The 24,950-nt window shown below is 42.3% G+C and overlaps 1 protein-coding gene across 7 annotated transcripts in view; it reads left to right on the top strand.

The window, feature by feature from the left end:
- LOC112260604 (dystrobrevin alpha) overlaps positions 1-24,950 on the top strand; it is a 37,938-nt gene that overhangs the window by 6,200 nt on the left and 6,788 nt on the right. For 3 of the 7 annotated variants that reach the window (XM_024435847.2, XM_024435850.2, XM_024435845.2), the window contains exons 3-16: positions 135-215; positions 741-954; positions 2,973-3,058; positions 3,646-3,800; positions 4,020-4,125; positions 4,551-4,717; positions 5,091-5,215; positions 5,869-5,877; positions 6,499-6,582; positions 17,723-17,810; positions 18,216-18,310; positions 18,661-18,774; positions 20,108-20,204; positions 20,913-20,933. In XM_024435847.2, coding sequence (XP_024291615.1) covers positions 135-215; positions 741-954; positions 2,973-3,058; positions 3,646-3,800; positions 4,020-4,125; positions 4,551-4,717; positions 5,091-5,215; positions 5,869-5,877; positions 6,499-6,582; positions 17,723-17,810; positions 18,216-18,310; positions 18,661-18,774; positions 20,108-20,204; positions 20,913-20,933 — 1,442 coding nt within the window. Of the gene's footprint in view, positions 1-134; positions 216-740; positions 955-2,972; positions 3,059-3,645; positions 3,801-4,019; positions 4,126-4,550; positions 4,718-5,090; positions 5,216-5,868; positions 5,878-6,498; positions 6,583-17,722; positions 17,811-18,215; positions 18,311-18,660; positions 18,775-20,107; positions 20,205-20,912; positions 20,934-21,406; positions 22,521-24,950 lie in introns of those variants that run through there. The other 4 variants (XM_024435851.2, XM_024435848.2, XM_024435846.2 and 1 more) reach the window with 4 other exon arrangements.

Here is a 24,950-nt window from a genome sequence, read left to right on the forward strand (position 1 = left end):
TAGTGTTAAGGTCCACATGAATAGCCTATGAGCAACACTTTTCTCCCAAGAGCTCCGCACAGTCTATCCTCAGCAGCCTTCCTGTGTTACTGTCTTTCATATTGCCTTTCACGTTTCATGTATTTTTCCTTCAGGGGCACAAGAGTTGGATTCCATAAGATTGTCCACATATAGAACTGCTTGCAAACTCAGATTCGTTCAGAAGAAATGCAATCGTGAGTATGGTGTGATATCCTATGTTTGATAGTAATAGTTGTGAGTATGTTGTGATATCCTATGTTTGATAGTAATAGTTGTGAGTATGGTGTGATATCCTATGTTTGATAGTAATAGTTGTGAGTATGGTGTGATATCCTATGTTTGATAGTAATAGTTGTGAGTATGTTGTGATATCCTATGTTTGATAGTAATAGTTGTGAGTATGGTGTGATATCCTATGTTTGATAATAATAGTTGTGAGTATGGTGTGATATCCTGTTTGATAGTAATAGTCGTGAGTATGGTGTGATATCCTGTGTTTGATAGTAATAGTCGTGAGTATGGTGTGATATCCTGCGTTTGATAGTAATAGTCGTGAGTATGGTGTGATATCCTGTGTTTGATAGTAATAGTCGTGAGTATGGTGTGATATCCTGTGTTTGATAGTAATAGTTGTAAAGTTGTCTCTAAAAAATAACCGCTAAAAGAGAACAGTGTACATGCATTTCTATTGGATTCTACTCCATTATGTTCTTTTACAGTCCATTTGGTGGACATCTGGAACGTGATCGAGGCGTTCAGAGAGAACGGCCTGAACACCATGGACCTTAACACAGAGTTCACTGTGGCTCGCCTGGAAGCAATACTATCGACCATCTTCTACCAGCTCAACAAGCGCATGCCCACCACACACCAGATCAATGTGGAACAGTCCATCAGTCTGCTACTCAACTTTCTCCTGGCTGCCTATGACCCGTGAGTATCCACCATCACCTCATTACTGTGGGACGTTCACTGAGCATGATGATGGGACGTTTTTTTCTCTGTTTGTGTGTGTGTGTCATTTAATTGAAGGGAAGTGTTGATAGGTGATCAATCTGTCCACAGTACACAAGGTCTTTCATGGGAGTATGGAAGTCCAGACTGAATGTTGTTATAACGATGCAATGGTCTCACAATGTTCTTGTGCCATTGATTCATCTTTACTTCTGATGAAAGACAAGAGAAAGGAAACAGTAAAAATTACATAGTGAAGATAAATGCAATTGGGCACTTTTTGCTTGTTTTAAGCATTATTTTTTATTTATTTAACTAGGCAAGTCAGTTAAGAACAAAGTCTTATTTACAGCCTAGGAACAGTGGGTTAACTGCCTTGGTCAGGGGCAGAATGACACATTTTTACCTTGTCAGCTCAGGGATTTGATGTAGCAACCTTTCGGTTACCGGCCCAACACTAACCACTAGGCTACCTACCGTTCCAGGCAGGTTGCACAGGTATAAGAACAACTTTAAGGGATACTAAGGATTTTGGCAATGAAGCACTTTATTTACTTCCCCAGAGTCAGATGAACTCATGGATACCATTTTTAGGTTTCTGAATCCAGTATGAAGGAAGTTAAACATAGTTTTGTGAACAAATGCTAACTACGGTTAGTGCAATGACTGGAATTCTATGGTATTTACTAGCATGCTAGCAGTTACCATAGACATCCAGTCATTTCTCTAATGCTACACTACATGACCAAAGGTTTGTGGAAACAAGCTCGTCGAATATCTCATTCCAAAATTATGGGAATTAATATGGAGTTGGTCCCCCCCCCTTTGCTGCTATAACAGCCTCCACTCTTCTGGGAAGGCTTTCCACTAGATGTTGGAACATTGCTGTAGAGACTTGCTTCCATTTAGCCACAAGAGCATTAGTGAGGTCAGGCACTGATGTTGGGTGATTAGGCCTGGCTCGCAATCGGCATTCCAATTCATCCCAAAGGTATTCGATGGGGTTGAGGTCAGGGCTCTGTGCAGGCCAGTCAAGTTCTTCCACACCGATCTCGACAAACCATTTCTGTATGGACCTCGCTTTGTGCACGGGGGCATTGTCATGCTGAAACAGGAAAGGGCCTTTCCCAAACTGTTGCCACAAAGTTGGAAGCACAGAATCATCTAGAATATAATTTTATGGTGTAGCGTTAAGATTTCCCTTCACTGGAACTAAGGGGCCTAGCCCAAACCATGAAAAACAACCCCAGGTCATTATTCCTCCTCCCACCAAACGTTACAGTTGGCACTATGCATTGGGGCAGGTAGCGTTCTCCTGGCATCCGCCTAACCCAGATTTGTCATCGGACTGTCAGATTGTGAAGCGTAATTCATCACTTCATAGAGCGTGTTTCCACTGCTCCAGAGTCCAATGGCGGCGAACTTTACACCACTCCAGCCCTTCGCTTGGCATTGCGCATGGTGATCTTAGGCTTGTGTGGGGTGCTCTGCCATGGAAACCCATTTCATGAAGCTCTCGACGAACAGTTCTTGTGCTGATGTTGCTTCCAGAGGAAGTTTGGAACCGAGGACAGACGATTTATGAAAAATAAAATTTAAAAAAAAATCCTAATACTGTGCCAGGTCACTGCGCTCTTCAGTATGTTTGTCTATAGATATTGCATGGCTGTGTGCTCAATTATATACACCTGTCAGCAACAGGTGTGGCTGATATAGCTGAATCCACTGATTTGAAGGGTTGTCCATGTACTTTTGTATATATATTGTAGTTAGCAGTTATGCTAATGCTAGTTAGCAGTTATGCTAACACTAGTTAGCAACTTCCTCCAAACTGCACACAGGGACATAAAAATGGTATTGACGAGTTCATCTGACTCTGGAGTATCCTTTTAATGTTAAAGTGTTTAAATCATTGCAAGTATTATTCTTAAACTGTATATTCTTGACCTGTTCAAATTATACAAGTACACAAATACTAAACACATTTCCTCTTTTAGGGAAGGCCTCGGAAAAATGTCTGTCTTTGTTGTGAAGATGGCCCTAGCAACCATCTGCGGAGGAAAGATTTTGGATAAATTAAGATGTAAGCTCACCTGTTCATCTTTGTTAAGAATAATACATTAGAGAGAGAATTAACCATTTGCAGAGAATGAATTGTCAATGTTAGCTTTTTGTTAACTTATTAATAGTTATCCTGAACAATTTAAAATGTGTTTAGTCAGTGAAGTCTCTCTCTATTGAGGAATTTAGTAATACAACAAAATGTGTTTCCAGTGGGTTTTTCCCTTGAAGTCTGTATGCCTGCACTATTGTTCCTAGATGAAAAAGAGAACAGTGGCCCTTAACTCTCCACGGCTGGGAGAAGTCATTATTTATAATCTGAAGGATAGGGTTTATTACATAATCCACCAAATCTAGTGCATCAGACAGCCGCAGCAACTCATGGGAAAAATAAATGGAAGGTTAGGGTATTTTAGCTTATGTTTTGTGGTAATTACTATGTATTGCTACACAGCTTTAATTTGTTTTTGTTCTTTGTAAATGCAATACACAGCATGATTGCACTGTCTAATGCTGCAATTAGCTAACAATGGTGACAGCTGACAATTAATTTGATAAATTATTTATATATATTTTGCAGTAATGCCTCCCCTCCCATTTTCTTCACAGATATTTTTTCACAGATATCAGACCCTGGTGGCATAATGGTGTACTCCCAATTCGACCAGTTTCTGAGGGAGGTTCTCAAATTGCCAATGACTGTTTTTGAGGGGCCTTCCTTTGGCTATACTGAGCAATCCACAAGAACCTGCTTTGCACAGCAGGTAAGAGTCCCCATCTACACTGAAAATTAACATACATTTTCAAGTAAATCAATGAATGAATGAATGAATAACACACTATAGGTATAGAGACCTGATGGATGTTGTAATTGTGTATAAAACATCCTTTATAAAACTATATTTTCCTTGTAGTACTAGCTACCCCATATGCATAACCTGTATGTGATGTGTAACTCTGTCCTCTCTACTGCATGTCGACAGAAAAAGGTCTCCCTCAACACATTCCTGGACACGATGATGTCAGATCCTCCTCCTCAGTGTCTGGTGTGGTTACCACTCATGCATCGCTTGGCTAATGTGGAGAATGGTGAGCCATCACCGCCACCACGGCATATTTAACACGTTCCTGGGTAGCACTGGGTATGAATTTTGTCTCACACCATCACATTGAGTCACCACATAGTAGACACACTTGCGCAAACACACACACACATACACACCCTTCCACCATCACATCACCCCGCCCAATCCCTCGTGATTGACAAGGTACAAAATTAGTCATTAGTCTCACACACACACTGATGTTCACAGAACACACTCCTTTATTTGAAGAATGCTGTCTGAGAGACCCAGTGCTGTTGTCTTATATAAAGATATCAGTTGCAAACCAATTTGTGTTTGTATTAACAACGTTTGGGGTGTATGTGTATATGTACGCCCTTGTGTGTATGTGGACTTGAATGCACATGTTGGTGTGTGTGCCCCCCCACCTTGCCCCCTCCGCCCCTGCAGTGTTTCACCCGGTCGAGTGCTCCTACTGCCACAGTGAGAGTATAATGGGCTTCCGCTACCGCTGCCAACAATGTCATAATTACCAGCTCTGTCAGGACTGCTTCTGGAGGGGGCATGCCAGCGGTTCCCATAGCAACCAGCACCAAATGAAGGAGTACACGTCATGGGTAAGGGGGGTGACGGGGTGGGGAGAGGAGGGGGACGCCAGCCAGCGATTTCTGCTCAGCTTCACCCAACACATTACAGTGCTATAGGGATGGATGATGAAAGTGTGATTTGATTCCCTCACCTGTGGCAAGGAATATTACATGCAGTGTATTTCCCTTGATCTCTGATGTTCTACATGTGGCCAGATACATTTAACTGATATGGATAGGCAGTGGAGAAATGCATTTTATATATGGATTGTACTGTATGTGCTGTGACATTTTGGTCAGTGGCATCTAATCCTATATGATATTTTGAAAGTAATTACTCTGTTTTAAGTACCTCTTCTTGCCCTCTGAAATCATACCTAGCGTATGTTTGTGTTTCTCCCAGAAATCGCCTGCTAAGAAGTTATCTAATGCTCTCAGCAAATCACTGAGCTGTGCATCTAGCAGAGAACCTTTACACCCCATGTTTCCTGACATGCCAGAAAAACCTCTGAACCTAGCCCACATTGTGTAAGTATGGAGCTATTCTATTCATACAGTATCACTTGTATTCAAGACCACAGTCATCCTATTAAATTCCTGTCAATTTCAGATCCATCCCATAATCCCATACTACAGCCCTGTATCCCCAAAGTAATAACCACAATTGGTAAAAACAGATGTTTCATCTTTGCTCCATTTTTCTTTGTGTGTGTTCTGGAAATGAACAATGTCAATATGAAGCCACGGTCCTTTAGTGCTACAGTATATATTTGATGCATTACTTTTCCAACCCTTAACAGCTAAGCCAAGTCATATGTAGGGTTGCTATATTCCGGGAACTTTCAATAAATGTCCTGGTTTTCCCGAAATACCTGTTGGAAGATACCCGGAATCAGGAGAGAATAAGCAGGAAATGTAAGCCTCCAACCAGGATTTCTGGAAAACCAGGGAATTTATTGAAATTTCCCAAAATTTAGCAACCCTAGTCAGATGTCTAAGCTGTGGAAAAGAGTGGCAATGCATTCTAAGGTCTGAGAATCTGAGACAAATGTTGATTTTGACACCTACGTAGATTATTTTCATGTGAAAGTGAATTCAGTTGTGCCACTCACTGTGGCCATTGTAGTGCATGCATAGGTGATTGTAACTTATCTCTTTGTTCTTTTCTTGCTGCAAAATAGAGACACTTGGTAAGTTTGCTTTGAATACTTGCTAGAATATGTAGAATATGCTGCTATTCCTTTTAATTAGATCAAGTACTATAGAAGGTAGTGTATTATATTACTAGTAGCTAGTGCCATATTCTTTTGTCTGTTGTTTAATCGGATCATGTTGATCCTCCAGGGTCAATCCTTATATACTATGCCCTGTAATTCCTCAAAGTGGCACCTTAATTTTAGCACAACAAACTTGTGTGCAGTTCACTACAGGTTTCTGCATCAATTATTCTGTCCCTCCTTTGCACCACATGTGAATACCTTTTTAGGTCATGTAAACAATAAGATTATGAGGAGTTAATGACCTTCGGATGAGTGAGGAGGAAATCCACACGCACACATTCTTTATGTGATGTGTCACAATCAAAAACTGCAGCTATTGTGTTCCGACTCCCCAGCCCCATTCAATGCTCTTTCGGCCCTCTGAGATCTCGATGCGCACACACACACACACGCACGCACGCACGCAGGAACGCACGCACGCACACACACACACACACACACACACACACACAAACATTTATGCGACAGTTGCTTCTCTTCCATTTGATGATGACTGTTTGAACATGATCATGTTTGTCTCCTGCACTACAGGCCTCCCAGACCATTGAATAGCACCAATGACTTCATGCTCTCCCACTCCATGCCCACATCAGGGAACCCTTACTCCACTAAGAAGTGAGTATCTGATATATCAGTCAGAAAGTCTGCAATAATGCCGGGTATACAGAATTTTTAAAGACAGAATCAAGTTAGGTTACCTAACTGTACATATTTGTCATGAACATGAACACTTTTAAGCTCCCTTAAAATCCACACGTCAGTATGAATCCTACTAACCAATCTTTATTTTTCTAAACATTTTTGGATATATGCAGCTAATTTGTGGAGGTTTGTGTTGTCTCACTCTTTTGTCTGGTGTAAATAGCTGCCTTATAGTACCAAGAATAATGAAGTTGAGCAGAAAAAAATGTTGGCTAGGGCTGCTTCAGATCTGTTGAAAGGAAGGGGGTAAGTGACCCAAGCAGGCGTACTGCCTTGGAGAATGGTTTGGTGGTAACAGGGATCAAGGTAAGACCAAGTGCAGACTGTGTGAAGTAATAATGTTTATTGTAACAACAGGGGCAGGCAAACGACAGGTCAAGGCAGGCAATGGTCGATAATCCAGAGTAGGAGCAAAGGTACAGGACGGCAGGCAGGCTCAGAGACAGGCAGAGTGGTCCGGCGGGTGGGTACAGGGTCAGGACAGGCAAGGGTCAACAACCAGGAGGACGAGAAAAAAATAGTCTGGGAAAGACAGGAGCTGACAGGACAAACGCCGGTAAGCTTGACAAACAAGATGAACTGGCACAGACAGACAGAAAACACAGGTATAAGTACCCAGAGATAAGTGGGAGAGATGGGTGACACCTGGAGGGGTTGGATACAAGCACAAGGACAGGTGAAACAGATCAGGGCATGACAGGTGGCTCAAATGCGTACGTGAACTAATTCAAATGGATTGAGGCTGGGTCCGAAATGGCATGCTATTCCCTACAGTATATAGTGCACTACTTTTGACTACGGCCAGGACTGGTCTAAAGAAGTGCTCTATTGTAGGGAATATGGTGCTTCTTCAGATTCAGACATAGTCATTATAGAGCATACACTGCAGTGGAATCAGTCCCTCTTCTGATTTCCTATGTGTTAACAAAGTGATACTCAAGGATATATCTGAAATATGCTAGATGGTGTATGCATAGTAAAGACCATTAACCGTTCATTAGGGTAGAGTATCTATTACAATGCTTTTCATAGGTGTCCCACATTACCTGGAGAGAGAGTAACTGCTGCAAGTCATTAATATTAGCTTTGAGTCTCTCTCTCAAGTTCCTTTTTTCTGTTTTCAGTGTACTGAACATGTACTTAACTAAATCACTCTCTGTAATTTTTTACAATGAATGACATACAACTACAGTTCCTTTTCCCTTTGGACTCAGGAATAATATAAGTACACGGTAGATACACGCGCACACACACACTTTAGATTTGTGTGTATTGTTGTGTATTGTTAGATATTACTGCACTTTTGGAGCTAGGAACACAAGCATTTTGCTACACCCGCAATAACATCTGCTAAATATGTGTATGTGACCAATAACATTTGATTTGACTGAGCGAGCCAGGTAGAACCAAGGAAAGTTACAGGAGAAGTTACACACATAGTTTTCTGGCGTCAGTGAGTCCTCCATCTCTACATATAGGAACTGCACCTGCCCTCGATGAGACAAAGGCTCCATTGGTTTAAACACGGACCACATTCATAGAGCCAGGTTTGTAAAGATATGAACCTTCTAGGGATGGGCATTTGACATTGTTTGACTGTTCAAGTATTTACATTTAAAAAATTATATATTTTTAGAACTCACGGCCTGCACTAGAAGAAATATGTCCGCATTTATCTATATATAGGCCTAAGCCAATAGAGCTCGACGATGCAAAATTTATCATGTCCATTACAAATATCAAATCCTTATTGCTAAATTGCCCCATATATATTCTGTCAATAAAAAAGCAAGTGCAATTTAAGATACATTTATTGAATCCTTGATATCAACTAGTTATATTATATCGTTGAACACAATCTTCAAAAAGGCAGTAACCTCAGCAGTTGCTCTTGCTTGTAGAAACCTGTGACCGTGCAATGGCATAGCCTTGCTTTTTTAATTTAGCAGACACTCTTATTTCCCGAGCTCTTATCACAGTCAAGACACCTATTTTATAGTAAAAAAAAAACTTGATGTAATAGAACAAAATATTTTTCAAAAGGAAAAAAAGATGCCACTACGAAGTGATGCGCATCTCCCGTCTGGATAAGTTATTCTCAAAGAGTGATAATTTATTATCACAGGCAAACTACATTTTCTTCATATGATGTTTCTTTAGACCTCTCTAAAATAAATAATAGATTTATTGTGATGGTGTAGGCTATATTACATGGATTTTCTTTTACTTTTAAAAATGTTCCACAGGTGTTGTTCCACAGGTCAGCATCAGTAGCTTGTAGGCTATGCGTGGAAGACAGAAGATGCTAAATGTGTTTATGTTAATTAACGGTCAATTACCTTGAGACTACAGTTGAGACTGCTTGACAATCACCGGCTGACAAAATGTCATGACCGCCACAGCCCTAATCATGCTGATCCATAGTACCTTGCGTGGATGTGATGATTAGTAGAGGTTAAATGGGGGCATGTTCTCTTCTTCTGGCATTTCAGGGCTGTTGACAACGTGGTTAACGTTGGGTTTTGGTCTTGGGAGTGTAGTAAGCAAACAGTACTTAGCAAAAATCACTCATTCAATCTTGAAATGCTTATTGAAATCATTAGCGTTATTAGACAGAGTGGTAGTTCGTGCATGACTAGGCTCTGCATCTTGGAGCTATAGGTTACTTGTGAATTTTTGTAAATGTCAAACCAGTGACATATTAAAGTTTTGACATTCATTTACTTACAATACTTTCACTGTTGAAAACCCACTGACTATTTAGATAAATTTCCTATAAGGAGATTATGATACAAGATATAAATGCCTATTTTTTTCTGTCTGTGTACTGTAGATTATTTTAAAAAGGCAGTACAGGTTCAGTATCACATTCATATCTATAGTAATTGTTTCACAGGAGAATTCAACAGATGTATCCCAAAGGGATAGCATAACACAGCTTTGTTGTCATCTTTTGACTCATTCAATGACGGAGACAAGACATATTGCTCTCTCCAGACCTGTCCTTGCCCAGTACTCTCTTCCCCTCCCTGTTCTCATCATGTGTGTCATTTGTGTTCTGAAACCCTACACTGTTCCAGGTTAAACTACAGCCTTGATGTGCCCAACAGACTGGCTGTTCTCATTGGGCTGTATGTGAATCTCATGCAAAACAACCCCACGTCATGATTAGTGTGGATTCCTCTGTCTGTAAAGTAAACACAGTGGGTAACTACTAGCTACAGTATTCACACAGTATTTACACCACCCCTGGCACTGTTCTCCCTTTTTTTATTTAGCTACAAGCCTTAATACTGCATACACTACTCACATCAAACTGAATAAAGGAAGTACAGTGCCTTGCAAAAGTATTCATTCCCCTTGGCATTTTTCCTATTTTGTTGCATTACAACCTGCAATTTAAATAGGTTTTTATTTGGATTTCATGTAATGAACATACACAAAATAGTCCAAATTGGTGAGGTGAAATTTAAAAAATAACTTGTTTTTAAAAAATTAAAAAACGTGAAGTTGTGCGTGCATATGTATTCACCCCCTCTGCTATGAAGCCCCGAAATAAGATCTGGTGCAACCAATTACTTTCAGAAGTCACATAATTAGTGGAAAGAATGGAAAGTATATGGAAAGAATATGGCACCACAACAAACCTTCCAAGACAGGGCCGCCCAACAAAACTCACGGACCAGACATGGAGGGCATTAATGTCCATAGGACCACTTTAAGCTGTACACTCCACAGAGCTGGGCTTTACAGAAAAGTGGCCAGAAAAAAAGCCTTTGCTTTTTTGAGAAAAAAATAAGCAAACACGTTTGGTGTTCACCAAAAGGCATGTGGCAGACTCCCCAAACATTTAGAAGAAGGTACTCTGGTCGATAAGACAAAAATGTAGCTTTTTGGCCATCAAGGAAAACGCTATGTCTGGTTCAAACCCAATACCTCACATCACCCCGAGATACCATCGCCACAGTGAAGCATGGTGGTGGCAGCATCATGCTGTTGGGATGTTTTTCCATCAGCAGGGACTGTGAAACTGGTCAGAATTGAAGAAATTATGGATGTTGCTAAATACAGGGAAATTCTTGAGGGAAACCTGTTTCAGTCTTCCAGAGATTTGAGACTGGGACAGAGGTTCACCTTCCAGCAGGACAATGACCCTAAGCATACTGCTAAAGCAACACTCGGGTGGTTTAAGGGGAAACATTTAGATGTCTTGGAATGGCTTAGTCAAAGCCCATACCTCAATCCAATTGAGAATCTGTGGTATGACTTAAAGATTGCTGTACACCAGCGGAACCCATCCATTGACTTTGGGAGGGTGAATAGTTATGCACGCTCAAGTTCTGTTTTTTTGTCTTATTTCTTCTTCTTTTTTCACAAAAAAAATTATTTTGTATCTTCAAAGTGGTAGGCATGTTGTGTAAATCAAATGATACAAACCCTCAAAAACTCTATTTTAATCCAGGTTGTAAGGCAACAAAATAGGAAAAATGCCAAGGGGGGGGGTGAATACTTTCGCAAGCCACTGTATCTCATCAGCCGGCCGGTGGAAGGGACTTCGTGGATCTGAGGCTCTTTCTCCTGTTGACTCTGTCATCCTCCGAATCCCACCAACATCAGCTGCCTCAGAGCGCAACTTGTTCTTGTTTGGGAACACACACATCAAAGCATGCTGACCAATACAAGGGTTGAAAAATTGGTGGCCATCAGGGCAAATTTGAGGCTTTTTGAGCCTGACAACAAACCATCCTCAACAAGGTCGGAAAGTGATAGTGAAGATGAGGCCTCAGAGTCTGATATTCAAGAGGTGTATATTGAGGAGGTCCAGGGAGAAGACATGGAAGCCGGAGAGGAAGACAACCAAAGCTTTAGTTTCTAGATTATCATTTTACAGATGTATGTTGGTAACGTTTTTGGGAGATGCGATGCATCATTGGGGATCATTAAATATTCCCTTTCTTTTGTTGTTCAGTGAAATCATCCCATGTGAAGAGTCAACTCATTTAATTAAAGTTTCATTCGTAACTAAATAGTTTTTAAAAAATTATGATAAGGTAAAGTGTTTATGTTTCTGTCTCCATATGATATGGTAAATATATCCAATGCAAAAAACATTTACATTTAAATGATATCAATATAATTTGCAAATATTCCCCTTAATTCCCGTTAATTCCCACGGAAAGTTTCCACCTATGAATTTCCCCCAAAATGTGCAACCCTAATGGCTCGGCATCTGACCGTAAGGCGCTACAGAGGGTAGTGCGTAAGGCCCAGTATATCACTGGTGGCAAGCTTCCTGCCATCCAGGACCTTTTAACTAGTCTGTGTCAGAGGAAGACACAAAAGAATTGTCATAGACTGTTCTCTCTGCTTCCGCATGGCAAGAGGTACCGGAGTGCCAAGTCTAGGACTAAAAGACTCCTTAAGAGCTTCTAACCACAAGCCATAAGACTGCTGAACATTCAATCAAATGGCCACCCGGACTATTTACATTGACCCCCCCGCCATTTGTTTTTACACTGCTGCTATGCACTGTCTATTATCTATGCATAGTCACTTTACCTATACCTACATGTACAAATGACCTTGACTAACCGCAGGACGCTGGCACCACCATGCTTCACTGTGGGGATGTTTTTCATCAACAGGGACTGGGAAACTGGTCAGAAATGAAGGAATGATGGATGGAGCTAAATACAGGGAAAATCTTGAGGGAAACCTGTTTGAGTTTTCCAGAGATTTGAGACTGGGACAGAGGTTCACCTTCCAGCAGGACAATGGCCCTAAACATACTGCGAAAGCAACACTTGAGTGATTTAAGGGGAAACATTTAAATGTCTTGGAATGGCCTAGTCAAAGCCCAGACCTCAATCCAATTGAGAATCTGTGGTATGACTTGAAGATTGCTGTACACCAGCCGAACCCATCCAACTTGAAGGAGCTGGAGCAGTTTTGCCTTGAAGAATGGGCAAAAATCCCAGTGGCTAGATATGCCAAGCTTATAGAGACATACCCCAAGAGACTTGCAGCCATAAATGCTATAAACCTTTTTATTCCACCTTTATTTAACCAGGTAGGCTAGTTGAGAACAAGTTCTCATTAGCAACTGCGACCTGGCCAAGATAAAGCATAGCAATTCTACACATACAACAACACAGAGTTACACATGGAATAAACAAAACATAGTCAATAATACAGTAGAACTAAAGAAAACAAAAAGTCTATATACACTGAGTGCAAATGAGGTAAGATAAGGGAGTTAAGGCAATAAATAGGCCATGGTGGCGAAGTAATTACAATATAGCAATTAAACACTGGAATGGTAGATGTGCAGAAGATGAATGTGCAAGTAGAGATACTGGGGAGCAAGATAAATAAATACTGTATGGGGTGAGGTAAGTAGATAGATGGGCTGTTTACAGATGGGCTATGTACAGGTGCAGTGATCTGTGAGCTGCTCTGACAGCTGGTGCTTAAAGCTAGTGAGGGAGATTTTTGCAGTTCATTCCAGTCATTGGCAGCAGAGAACTGGAAGGAAAGACGACCAAAGGAGGAATTGGCTTAGGGGTGACCAGTGAGTTATACCTGCTGGAGCGCGTGCTACGAGTGGGTGCTGCTATGGTGACCAGTGAGCTGAGATAAGGCGGGGCTTTACCTAGCAGAGACTTGTAGATAACCTGTAGCCGGTGGGTTTGGCGACGAGTATGAAGCGAAGGCCAACCAACTAGTGCGTACAGGTCGCAATGGTGGGTAGTGTATGGGGCTTTGGTGACAAAACGGAAGGCACTGTGATAGACTGCATCCAGTTTGTTGAGTAGAGTGTTGGAGGCTATTTTATAGATGACATCACTGAAGTCGAGGATCGGTAGTATGGTCAGTTTTACGAGGGTATGTTTGGCAGCATGAGTGAAGGATGCTTTGTTCCGCGATATAGGAAGCCAATTCTAGATTTAATTTTGGATTGGAGATGCTTAATGTGAGTCTGGAAGGAGAGTTTACAGTCCAACCAGACACCTAGGTATTTGTAGTTGTCCACGTAAGTCAGAGCTGCCCAGAGTAGTGATGCTGGATGGGCGAGCAGGTGCGGGCAGTGATCGGTTGAATAGCATGCATTTCGTTTTACTTGCGTTTAAGAGCAGTTGGAGGCCATGGAAGGAGAGTTGTATGGCATTGAAGCTCGTCTGGAGGTTAGTTAACACAGTGTCCAAAGAGGGGCCAGAAGTATACAGAATGGTGTCGTCTACGTAGAGGTGTACCAGAGAATCACCAGCAGAAGAGCAACATCATTGATGTATACAGAGAAGAGTCGGCCTGAGGATTGAACCCTGTGGCACCCCCATAGAGACTGCCAGAGGTCCGGACAACAGGCCCTCCGATTTGACACACTGAACTCTATCAGAGAAGTAGTTGGTGGACCAGGCGAGGCAATCATTTGAGAAACCAAATAAGAATGTGGTGATTGACAGAGTCGAAAGCCTTGGCCAAGTCGATGAATACGGCTGCACAGTAATGTCTCTTATCAATGGCAATTATGATGTCGTTTAGGACCTTGAGCGTGGCTGAGGTGCACCCATGACCAGCTCTGAAACCAGATTGCATAGCGGAAAAGGTACGGTGGGATTCGAAATGGTCGGTAATCTGTTTGTTATCTTGGCTTTCGAAGACCTTAGAAAGACAGGGTAGGATAGATATAGGTCTGTAGCAGGTTGGGTCTAGAGTGTCACCCCCTTTGAAGAGGGGGATGACCGCGGCAGCTTTCCAATCTTTGGGAATCTCAGACGATACGAAAGAGAGGTTGAAAAGGCTAGTAATAGGGGTTGCAACAATTTCGGCAGATAATTTTAGAAAGAGAGGGTCCAGATTGTCTAGCATGGCTGATTTGTAAGGGTCCAGATTTTGCAGCTCTTTCAGAACCTCAGCTATCTGGATTTGGGTAAGGGAGAAATGGTGGGGGCTTTGGCGGGTTGCTGTGGAGGGTGTCGGGCAGTTGACCGGGGTAGGGGTAGCCAGGTGGAAAGAGGTCTATAGCAAGCGGAAACAGTGAGAGACTTGTTTCTGGAAAGAGGAATTTTTAGAAGTAGAAGCTTGAATTGTTTGGTTACAGACAGGCTATCTTTGCAGTAGATTGCAAGACCGCCCCCTTTGGCAGTTCTATTTTGGCGAAAAATGTTATAGTTAGCGATGGAGATTTCAGGGTTTTTGGTGGTTTTCCTAAGCCAGGATTCAGACACTGCTAAGACATCCGGGTTGGCAGTGTGGGCTAAATCAGTGAGTAAAACAAACTTAGGGAGTAGGCTTCTAATGTTAACATGCAAATGAGAGCACCTGGAGAGTGGGAATGGAGCTAGGCACTGCAGGACCTGGATTAACCTCTACATCACCAGAGGAACAGAGGAGAAGTAGGATAAGGGTACGGCTAAATGCTATACGAACTGGCCGTCTAGCACGTTCGGAACAGAGAGTAAAAGGAGCAGGTTTCTGGGCACGATAGCATAGATTCAAGGCATAGTGTACAGACAAAGGTAAGGTAGGATGTGAGTACATTGGAGGCAAACCTAGGCATTGAGTAATAATGAGAGAGATATAGTCTCTAGAGATGTTTAAACCAGGTGATGTCATCGCATATGTAGGAGGTGGAACAACATGGTTGGTTAAGGCATATTGAGCAGGGCTAGAGGCTCTACAGTGAAATAAGAAAGTAATCACTAACCAGGACAGTAATGGACGAGGCATATTGATATTAGAGAGAGGCATGCGTAGCCAGGTGAACATATGGGTCCAGTGAGTGTTTGGGCTGACTGGGAACACGGCGATTCAGACAGTTAGCAGGCCGATGCTAACACGCTAACAGTTAGTAGGCCGGGGCTAAACAAGCTAGCAGTTAGCAGACCGGGGCTGGCAAGCTAGCAGTTAGCAGACCGGGTTAGCAGGCAAGCAGTTAGCAGGGGCCAGCAGTTAGCAGACCGGGGCAGGCAAGCTAGCAGTTAGTTGACCGGGGCTAGCAAGTTGGCCTTTGGGGGACGTCGCGATGGGGGTAAGTCTGTTTTTGCCTCATCGTGCGGTGACATCGATAGACCAGTCGTGGAGTTAGGAGGGTTCCAAGTAGCTCTAGGTAGCTAGCAGGCCTAACAGGTTAGCAGAATGGGCCTTCAGTGGGCGTCGTGCCTGAGGGGCCTGTTGGAATCCTTGGGCAGATTATGTTGGTATTCCAGTCGTAGAGGATCGGCGGGGTTCCATGCCCCGTACCGGCAGTAGAAGGGGTCCGGATATTGTAGCCCAGGAGTGAGCCGGGAGATGGGTCTAGCATGGGCTAGCCCCAGGCTAGTTGGTGCTAGCTCAGGGACGGAAACGTTAGCCAGGAATAGTCAACCGTTGCGATTAGCTAGCTGTGATGATCCAGATGAAAAGGTTCAGAGTTTGTGGTAGGAATTCAGGGATATGGAGAGAAAAATAGGTCCGGTATGCTCTGGTTTGAAACGCGTTGTACAAACTGGAGAGAGATTTCCGAGCTAAAGGTTAGCTGATGACTGCTAGCAGGGGTTAGCTGACTGATAGATGGTAGCTAGTTAGCTAGCTGGCTTCAGTTGAGGTATTCCAGTTTGGAGGTAAATAGAAATACTTTAGGGAAAAAAAACAGATCCACACCACATTGGGTGAGGCGGGTTGCAGGAGAGTATTTTGAAGTTGAGGTTTAGGAAAAAATATTAAAAAGAATGCGAAGAAAAAGATATATACACATGGGACGAGACAAGACAAAGACGTCTGACTGCTACGCCATCTTGGATTGCAAGATGTTTGTTTCACAATAAATAATATTTTGCATCTTCAAAGTGGTAGGCATGTTGTGTAAATCAAATGATACAAACCCCCAAAATATTCATTTTAATTCCATGTTGTAAGGCAACAATATAGGAACAATGCCAAGGGGGTGAATACTTTCGCAAGCCATTGTATGTGCATTCACAATCCATTGACTTGTCTTTTAAAAGTTGGCATACAGTAATGTAGCTAAACACTTTTCATAAACCATACTGCTTTCGCGAGCTGTTACTAAAGCAATAGGTGTTGGAAGGCTAAATCAACGCTATTTTGCTCATGAAGTTGTTACAGGGCTGTACAAAGTTGCATTTGTTTTGCTCTTCATATAGTGAAAACCTAGTTTCTTGCCCTAGAATTGTCATTTTAATGTGCTTATGATGACAGATTAGACTTTGCTGTGTTTCCTTCTTTGCTGTGGCAGTAATCAGTTATTTGTAGAGAATATCTGTGTTTATGTTTGTCCTTTATTATAACATCTTGGACTGTTACAGTAAATACATTGATTGGATGTTGTTTCTTGGACTTTAATGCGTCTTTATGAGTTTCAACAAATGCTGTATGATAAATCTCAACTATTTCTACCCGAAATGTTGTTCATTTCTCTGAAAGGAAACTCAGACCTTTACAAAATTATCCAATGGAAGCTACTGACCGTTTACTGAAGTATCCATCTGAAAGGACTATTTTGTGAGGGTGCTAAGATTAGTAGGAATCATCTGCTTGGGTCCGTGCTGCTCTTCTCTCCTGCTTTGCTCTGCCTCTGTGGACTCTGTAGTAGCATCATCTTAGAGATCTTTCTGCAGATGGAAAATACTTACAGATTCAACTGCATGTAACTTTCCTTAGCATTTGTATAAGCTGAATGTTGTTCCTTAGTGCTTATAGTGTGTGTGCGTGTGCGTGTGTGGCTTCAGCAACATGACTGTGATTTTGGCCCAAAAATGTGCAGCCGAGAACCTTTTTATAGTTTTATCTGTAAATAGCATCAACAATTGACATGGGAGTCAATACAAACTACTCTCCAGTTTGCATGTAAATACATTATAATTAACTCACCAATCATACAGATACTGTTCCAATTATCATTTGAAATTGATGTACAGTAATGTAAGTAAGTGCAGAATTACTCTTTATATTTGGCAGCCATATTTTGTGTCTGTGTGTCTAGTTACCTCACTGCAGTAAATATGTTGATGACAGATGACTGTCTCCCCTCCTCTCTCCACCTGTTGATTAGTTTGCTGGAGAGCAGTTCCCACCAGGAGGAAGAGCACAGTCTCATCGCCCGCTACGCTTCTAGACTGGCCTCTGACGCAGCCGCCGCGGTGAGACACACATGCCATCTGAGGTCATAGTGGGAGAAAATACCATGAATAGCATCCTGACATGTGCCCAGCACGAATACACATGCCTGTTTTCCAAATGCCTGTTTTCCGTAGTCAGGTTACCCATTCAGGAAGCGCTTGTGCCTGTAATCTTGACCCATCAGTGTTCGCTGTGACTGCTTATGTCTCTGCTATGTAGTAGTGTATAAGGAAATAACATCAGCCAGATGACCTCAGTACTGTAGATAATGTAATGTGTCTGTGTGTAATGATAATGTCATGTGTCCCTGTGTGTAATGATGATGTCATAATGTCCCCATTTGTAATGATAATGGTATGTGTCCCTGTGTGTAATGATAATATCATGTGTCCCCGTGTTTAATGATTATGTCTTGTGTCTTACAGCAACAGCAGCAGAGGGTCCCCAACGACATCTCTTTCTCTCTGGATGCCAACAAGCAGCAGAGGCAGCTTATTGCTGAGCTAGAGAGCAAAAACAGGTCAGGGATGGTTTCCATCTGGATTTGCTTTTCTCTCTCTGTTCACCTATTCTTTCCAGCCCTGCCATCGTGCCAAATTACATGAAAGGAATGTGATAGATTATTTAATGTGGTACTCAATGTGCTTCCCACACAAACTGTGGTTGATAGTTATTCAAATGGGCTGTAGCCCAGTTTGCATTGTAGTACCAGAAAAATACAAAAGCAACTCAAGTCTTAATGTCGTCAAGCTAGCTGGTAGACCCCCTGTAATCCATCACACCATCTAAATCACACAAACAAAACTACTTCAGAAAGCCTACATATGTGACATACTAGCTTCAACTGGCCTGTGTTTGTGTGTGTCACAGAGAGATCTTGCAGGAGATCCAGCGTCTGAGAGTGCAGCACGAGCAGGCCTCACAGCCTCCCACATGCACGTCCCAACAGAACCCCACTCTGCTGGCCGAGCTACGGCTTCTCAGGTAGACCCATCTCAAATTCTTCTACAAAACAATCTGTGACCATTTAAATGGACAATTAAATTTGTATATAGACTCAGCAAAAAAAGAAACGTCCTCTCACTGTCAACTGTGTTTATTTTCAGCAAACTTAACGTGTTATTATTTGTATGAACATAACAAGATTCAACAACTGAGACACAAACTGACACAAAGTTCCACAGACATGTGATTAACAAAAATTGAATAATGAGTCCCTGAACAAAGGGAGGGTCTCTGTGGCCACCAGCTACATTAAGTACTGCAGTGCATCTCCTCCTCATGGACTGCACCAGATTTGCCAGTTCTTGCTGTGAGATGTTACCCCACTCTTTCACGAGGCATCTGCAAGTTCCCGGACATTTCTGGACGGAATGGCCCTAGCCCTCACCCTCTGATCCCACAGGTCCCAGATGTGCTCAATGGGATTGAGATCTCCGCTCTTCACTAGCCATGGCAGAACACTGACATTCCTGTCTTGCAGGAAATCATGCACAGAACAAGCAGTATGACTGGAGGCATTGTCATGCTGGGGTTTCATGTCAGGATGAGCCTGCAAGAAGGGAGGAGGATGAGGGAGCAGGATGTCTTCCCTGTAACGCACAGCGTTGAGATTGCATACAATGACAACAAGCTCAGTCCGATGATGCTGTGACACACCGTCCCAGACCATGACAGACCCTCCACCTCCAAATCGATCTCGCTCCAGACTACAGGCCTTGGTGTAACGCTCATTCCTTCGACAATAAACGCGAATCCGACCATCACCCCTGGTGAGACAAAACCGTGAGTTGTCAGTGAAGAGCACTTTTTGCCAGTCCTGTCTGGTCCAGCGACGGTGGATTTGTGCCCATAGGCGACGTTGTTGCCGGTGATGTCTGGTGAGGACCTGCCTCACAACAGGCCTACAAGCCCTCAGTCCAGCCTCTCTCAGCCTGTAGACAGTCTGACAGTCTTGTAGACAGTCTGAACACTGATGGGGGGGGGGTTGTGCGTTCCTGGTGTAACTCGGGCAGTTGTTGTTGCCATCTTGTACCTGTCTCACAGGTGTGATGTTCGGATGTACCGATGCTGTGCAAGTGACCTTAATTGCCTACCGTCTGTAAGCTGTTAGTGTCTTAAAGACCGTTCCACGGGTGCATGTTCATTAATTGTTTATGGTTCATTGAACAAGCATGGGAAACGGTGTTTAAACCCTTTACAATGAAGATCTGTGAAGTTATTTGGATTTTTACAAATTATCTTTGAAAGACAGGGTCCTGAAAAAGGGACGTTTCTTTTTTTGCTGAGTTTATTATGTTTTTTTCCCCTCTACCAGGCAACGCAAAGATGAGCTGGAGCAGAGGATGTCTGCTCTGCAGGAGAGTCGCAGGGAACTCATGGTACAGCTGGAGCAGCTGATGCTGCTGCTGAAGGTGTGTGAGAAAGCCACACAGTTTCAAGCCATACCGTTTCATTTCTACTGTAATGTTGGCCTGCTAATGAGAAGGGTAGAAAATCCAACACACTTTTCATTATCCCACCACTAGAGAGAGCACTTCTTCAAATGTCACTGGGGCTTCATCATAAGGAAGTTTCCATATCTTAAGTAAATCCTGAGTTGCTCTGGTTTGACAAGTATTCCTTTCTCATCTTCTTACCATAATCCATACGTCTCTTTACAAAAAATGTGTTTGTGTTCCCCAGTTTCTTCATGTTAAAATGTTTGAGATATAACCTTTTCCAGACCTTCTACTGGTCATTCTGCTAAGGACAGTGTTTTGATCATATGTACTGACAACATACAAACAACATAACTCACAACATAAAACTGGATATAGGATACAATTTAGTCAGTCAGACACAACAACAGTCAATGGAGAAAGGGTTTAAGAAGCCTTACATAAACTGCTTACTGTACTGACTTAAATGGTAAGGCTATCAATCTAATCACTCCAATGAAGGGATCAATGCTAAACCAGTTAGCCCCATCTAGCATAACCATGCTAGCATCAGACTTGCTAAAGCCTACCAATTGGGAGAAAATCCCAATAGGTTTTTAATATGAAAGAAATTGTCTTCATTGATTGATTTTACTATTGTGTGCTTTTGGGACAGTACATGAATAACGTTTCTCTCAACAGGAGGAGGAAAGGAAGCAAGCTGTAAGTTTGTCAGTGAAATCTAAAATAACTAACGCTTCTTACAAAGAAACTTCTGAATGTGATGTTTGTGGTTTTGCTGACAATATTTGATCAGTTCTCATGGGAACTGAAAATGCGGCAGTCAGATGAACTAACAGCATGTTAGATATCTAAATAATTTTGACTTTATATAAAGTGCTGTTAAATGGACCTAAAATGCATTATGGCACGTGCTCAATGTTTGTTGCTCACCAACCATGGATGTGTTTTTGGATAAACATGCTTAACATAACAGCTTTTTCAGCAGAAACTTCTATTGGCCTGAACTTTAGCAATTTTTGCTCCATTACTGGGTCTTATAATATTATAATTAACAATTTTGGAATTATGCTATTACTGACACAACTCTTAGAGGTTTCACGCAGTGATGAGGAGTAGGGCCCTGAGGTTTTCCTGACCAAAACTACAATCCCTACTTTATGTTCCCCATACAGACCTATGGAGATTCATAACTTCATGAATTCCACCCACCCAGCTACCCCCCATGCTAACAGGACAACACCCCAATCACAAGAGACCAACAGTCCAGCAAGAAAGCTATGCAGTAGCAACACAAAGAATAGAGCACCCTGCTGCAGCCGAGCTAAACCAGACGAGGCATCTGCTGAACAGAATCTGCAAACAAATCCATGAATTCCTTCTTTCTTATTATCAGAAATAGAATAATTCAAAATACAACCTATTATCATTATCAGTTTTGCATAAGATACCCAGGAAAGGGTTAAAGTTACCTCTTATAAATATATGTAACCTCATAAACAAAGTTCATGACATTAGTAATTTGCTAATCTTAGATAATATGAATATATTAGCAATTTCTGAGACCCTCTTATAACACACCTTTGATGCAGCAGTAGGAGTACAAGGATATAACATCTATAGAAAAGACAGGAATCTCTATAGGGGGAGCTCAGAGAGGATCTCATGACAAGTGAAGTAGAAGTGCTGTGGTTGAAGGTTCACCTGCCTCATCTGAAGCCTCTTCTTTTAGGGTGCTGCTATAGGTCACCAAGTGGAAACTGTTAGTATCTGGAGAATGTGTGTGATGTTAGATAAGAACCCTGATGCTATCAGAGAAATGTATTTTATTGGTGACCTGAACATTGACTGGTAATCATCTAGTTGTCCTCTCAAGAGGAAGCTTCTTACTGTGAGTAATGACTGTAACATGACTCAGGTTATCACTCAACCAACTAGAGTGTTGTCCAATAGTGGTGGATCTGTGACATCCACTTGCATTGATTATATCTTCACCAATGCTGCAGAGATTTGCTCCAAAGCAATATCAGTTCCCATTGGCTGTAGTGACCATAATATTGTGGCAATAACAAGGAAGGGCCTAAAGTTATCTATAAGAGATCATACAAAATATTTTCTCAGGAGGAACTGCCTAGAAGGCCAGCATCCCGGAGTCGCCTCTTCACTATTGACATTGAGACTGTGGTTTTGCGGGTACTTTTTTTTTACCCCCTTTTCCTCCTCAATTTCGTGGTATCCAATTGTTAGTAGCTACTATCTTGTCTCATTGCTACAACTCCCGTACGGGCTCGGGAGAGACGAAGGTTGAAAGTCATGCGTCCTCCGAAACACAACCCAGCTTCTTAACACAGCGCACATCCAACCCGGAAGCCAGCCGCACCAATGTGTTGGAGGAAACACTGTGCGCCTGGCCCACCACAGGAGTCGCTGGTGCGCAATGAGACAATGATATCCCTACCGGCCAAACCCTCCCTAACCCAGACGACGCTAGGCCAATTGTGTGTCGCCCCACAGACCTCCCGGTCACGGCTGGTTGCGACAGAGCCTGTGCGCGAACCCAGAGTCTCTGGTGGCACAGCTAGCGCTGCAGTACAGCGCCCTTAACCACTGCGCCACCCGGGAGGCCTTGCAGGTATTTTTTAATGAAGCTGCCAGTTGAAGACTTGTGAGGCGTCTGTTTCTCAATCTAGGCACTCTAAAATACTTGTCCTCTTGCTCAATTGTGCACCGGGGCCTCCCACTCCTCTTTCTATTCTGGTTAGAGCCAGTTTGCGCTGTTCTGTGAAGGTACACAGCATTGTACGAGATCTTCAGTTTCTTGTCAATTTCTCTCATGGAAGCCTTAATTTCTAGCCTTAATTTCTCAGAACAAGAATAGACTGACTAGGTTCAGAAGAAAGGCCATTTTGAGCCTGTAATCAAACCTACAAATGGTGATGCTCCAGATTCTCAACTAGTCTAAAGAAGGCCAGTTTTTCAGCTGTGCTAACATAATCGCAAAAGGGTTATCTAATGATCAATTAGCCTTTTAAAATGATAAACTTGGATTAGCTAACATAACGTGCCATTGGAACACAGGAGTGATGGTTGCTGATAATGGGCCTCTGTACACCTATGTAGATATTCCATAAAAAATCAGCAGTTTCCAGCTACAATAGTCATTTACAACATTAACAATGTCTACACTGTATGCCTGATCAATTTGATGTTATTTTACTTGGCAGAAAAATGTGCTTTTCTTTCAAAAACAAAGACATTTCTATGTGACCCCAAATTTTTGAACGGTAGTGTATGTTGGTATTTTGGTCTGATGTGTAAAAGGAAGAGAATCCAGATAAAACACTTGGAGTATTTGTGATATTATTCTTGCCAATTGTTGACAAACATGCAACTGTTAAGAAACTAACTGAGAACTGTTAGAGCCCTCTGGAAAGATTGTGAATTGAAAATGTTATGGTTCAAAGAAAGTATGCAAAAAATGTGGCAAACAAGTCTGGCTGCTCAGCTGATTGGTTCATATACTGTCAATTGAGAAATGTTGTGACTAAATATGTACAGTTGAAGTCGGAAGTTTTACATACACCTTAGCCAAATACATTTCAACTGAGTTTTTCACAATTCCTGACATTTAATCTTAGTAAAAATGTCCTGTCTAGGTCAGTCAGGATCACCACTTTATTTTAAGAATGTGAAATGTCAGAATAATAGTAGAGAGAATGATTTATTTCAGTGGGTCAGAAGTTTACATACACTCGATTAGTATTTGGTAGCATTGCCTGTAAATTGTTTAACTTGGGTCAAACGTTTCGGGGAGCCTTCTACAAGCTTCCCACAATAAGTTGGGGGCATTTTGGCCCATTCCTCCTGACAGAGCTGGTGTAACTGAGTCAGGTTTGTAGGCCCCCTTGCTCGCACATGCTTTTTCAGTTCTTCTCACAAATGTTCTATACGATTGAGGTCAGGGCTTTGTGATGGCCACAACTTGACTTTGTTGTCCTGAAGCCATTTTGCCACAACTTTGGAAGTATGCCTGGGGTCATTGTCCATTTGGAAGACCCATTTGCGACCAAGCTTTAACTTCCTGACTGATGTCTTGAGATGTTGCTTCAATATATCCACATAATTTTCCTACCTCATGATGCCATCTATTTTGTGAAGTGCACCAGTCCCTCCTACAGCAAAGCACCCCCACAACATGATGCTGCCACCCCAGTACTTCACGGTTGGGATGGGGTTCTTCGGCTTGCAAGCCTCCCCCTTTTTCCTCCAAACATATTGATGGTCATTATGGCCAAACAGTTCTATTTTTGTTTCATCAGACCAGAGGATATTTCTCCAAAAAGTACAATCTATGTCCCCATGTGCAGTTGCAAACCATAGTGTGGCTTTTTTATGGCGGTTTTGGAGCAGTGGCTTCTTCCTTGCTGAGCGGCCTTTCAGGTTATGACGATATATGACTTGTTTTACTGTAGATATTAGATACTTCTGTACCTGTTTCCTCCATCATCTTCACAAGGTCCTTTGCTGTTGTTCTGGGATTGATTTGCACTTTTTGCACCAAAGTACATTCATTTCTTGGCGACAGAACACGTCTCCTTCCTGAGCGGTATGATGGCTGCGTTGTCCCATGGTGTTTATACTTGCATACTATTGTTTGTACAGATGAACGTGGTACCTTCTGCCGTTTTGTAATTGCTCCCAAGGATGAATCAGACTTGT

This window comes from Oncorhynchus tshawytscha, linkage group LG10 (assembly GCF_018296145.1).
Source record: "Oncorhynchus tshawytscha isolate Ot180627B linkage group LG10, Otsh_v2.0, whole genome shotgun sequence".
Lineage (NCBI taxonomy): Eukaryota > Metazoa > Chordata > Actinopteri > Salmoniformes > Salmonidae > Oncorhynchus > Oncorhynchus tshawytscha.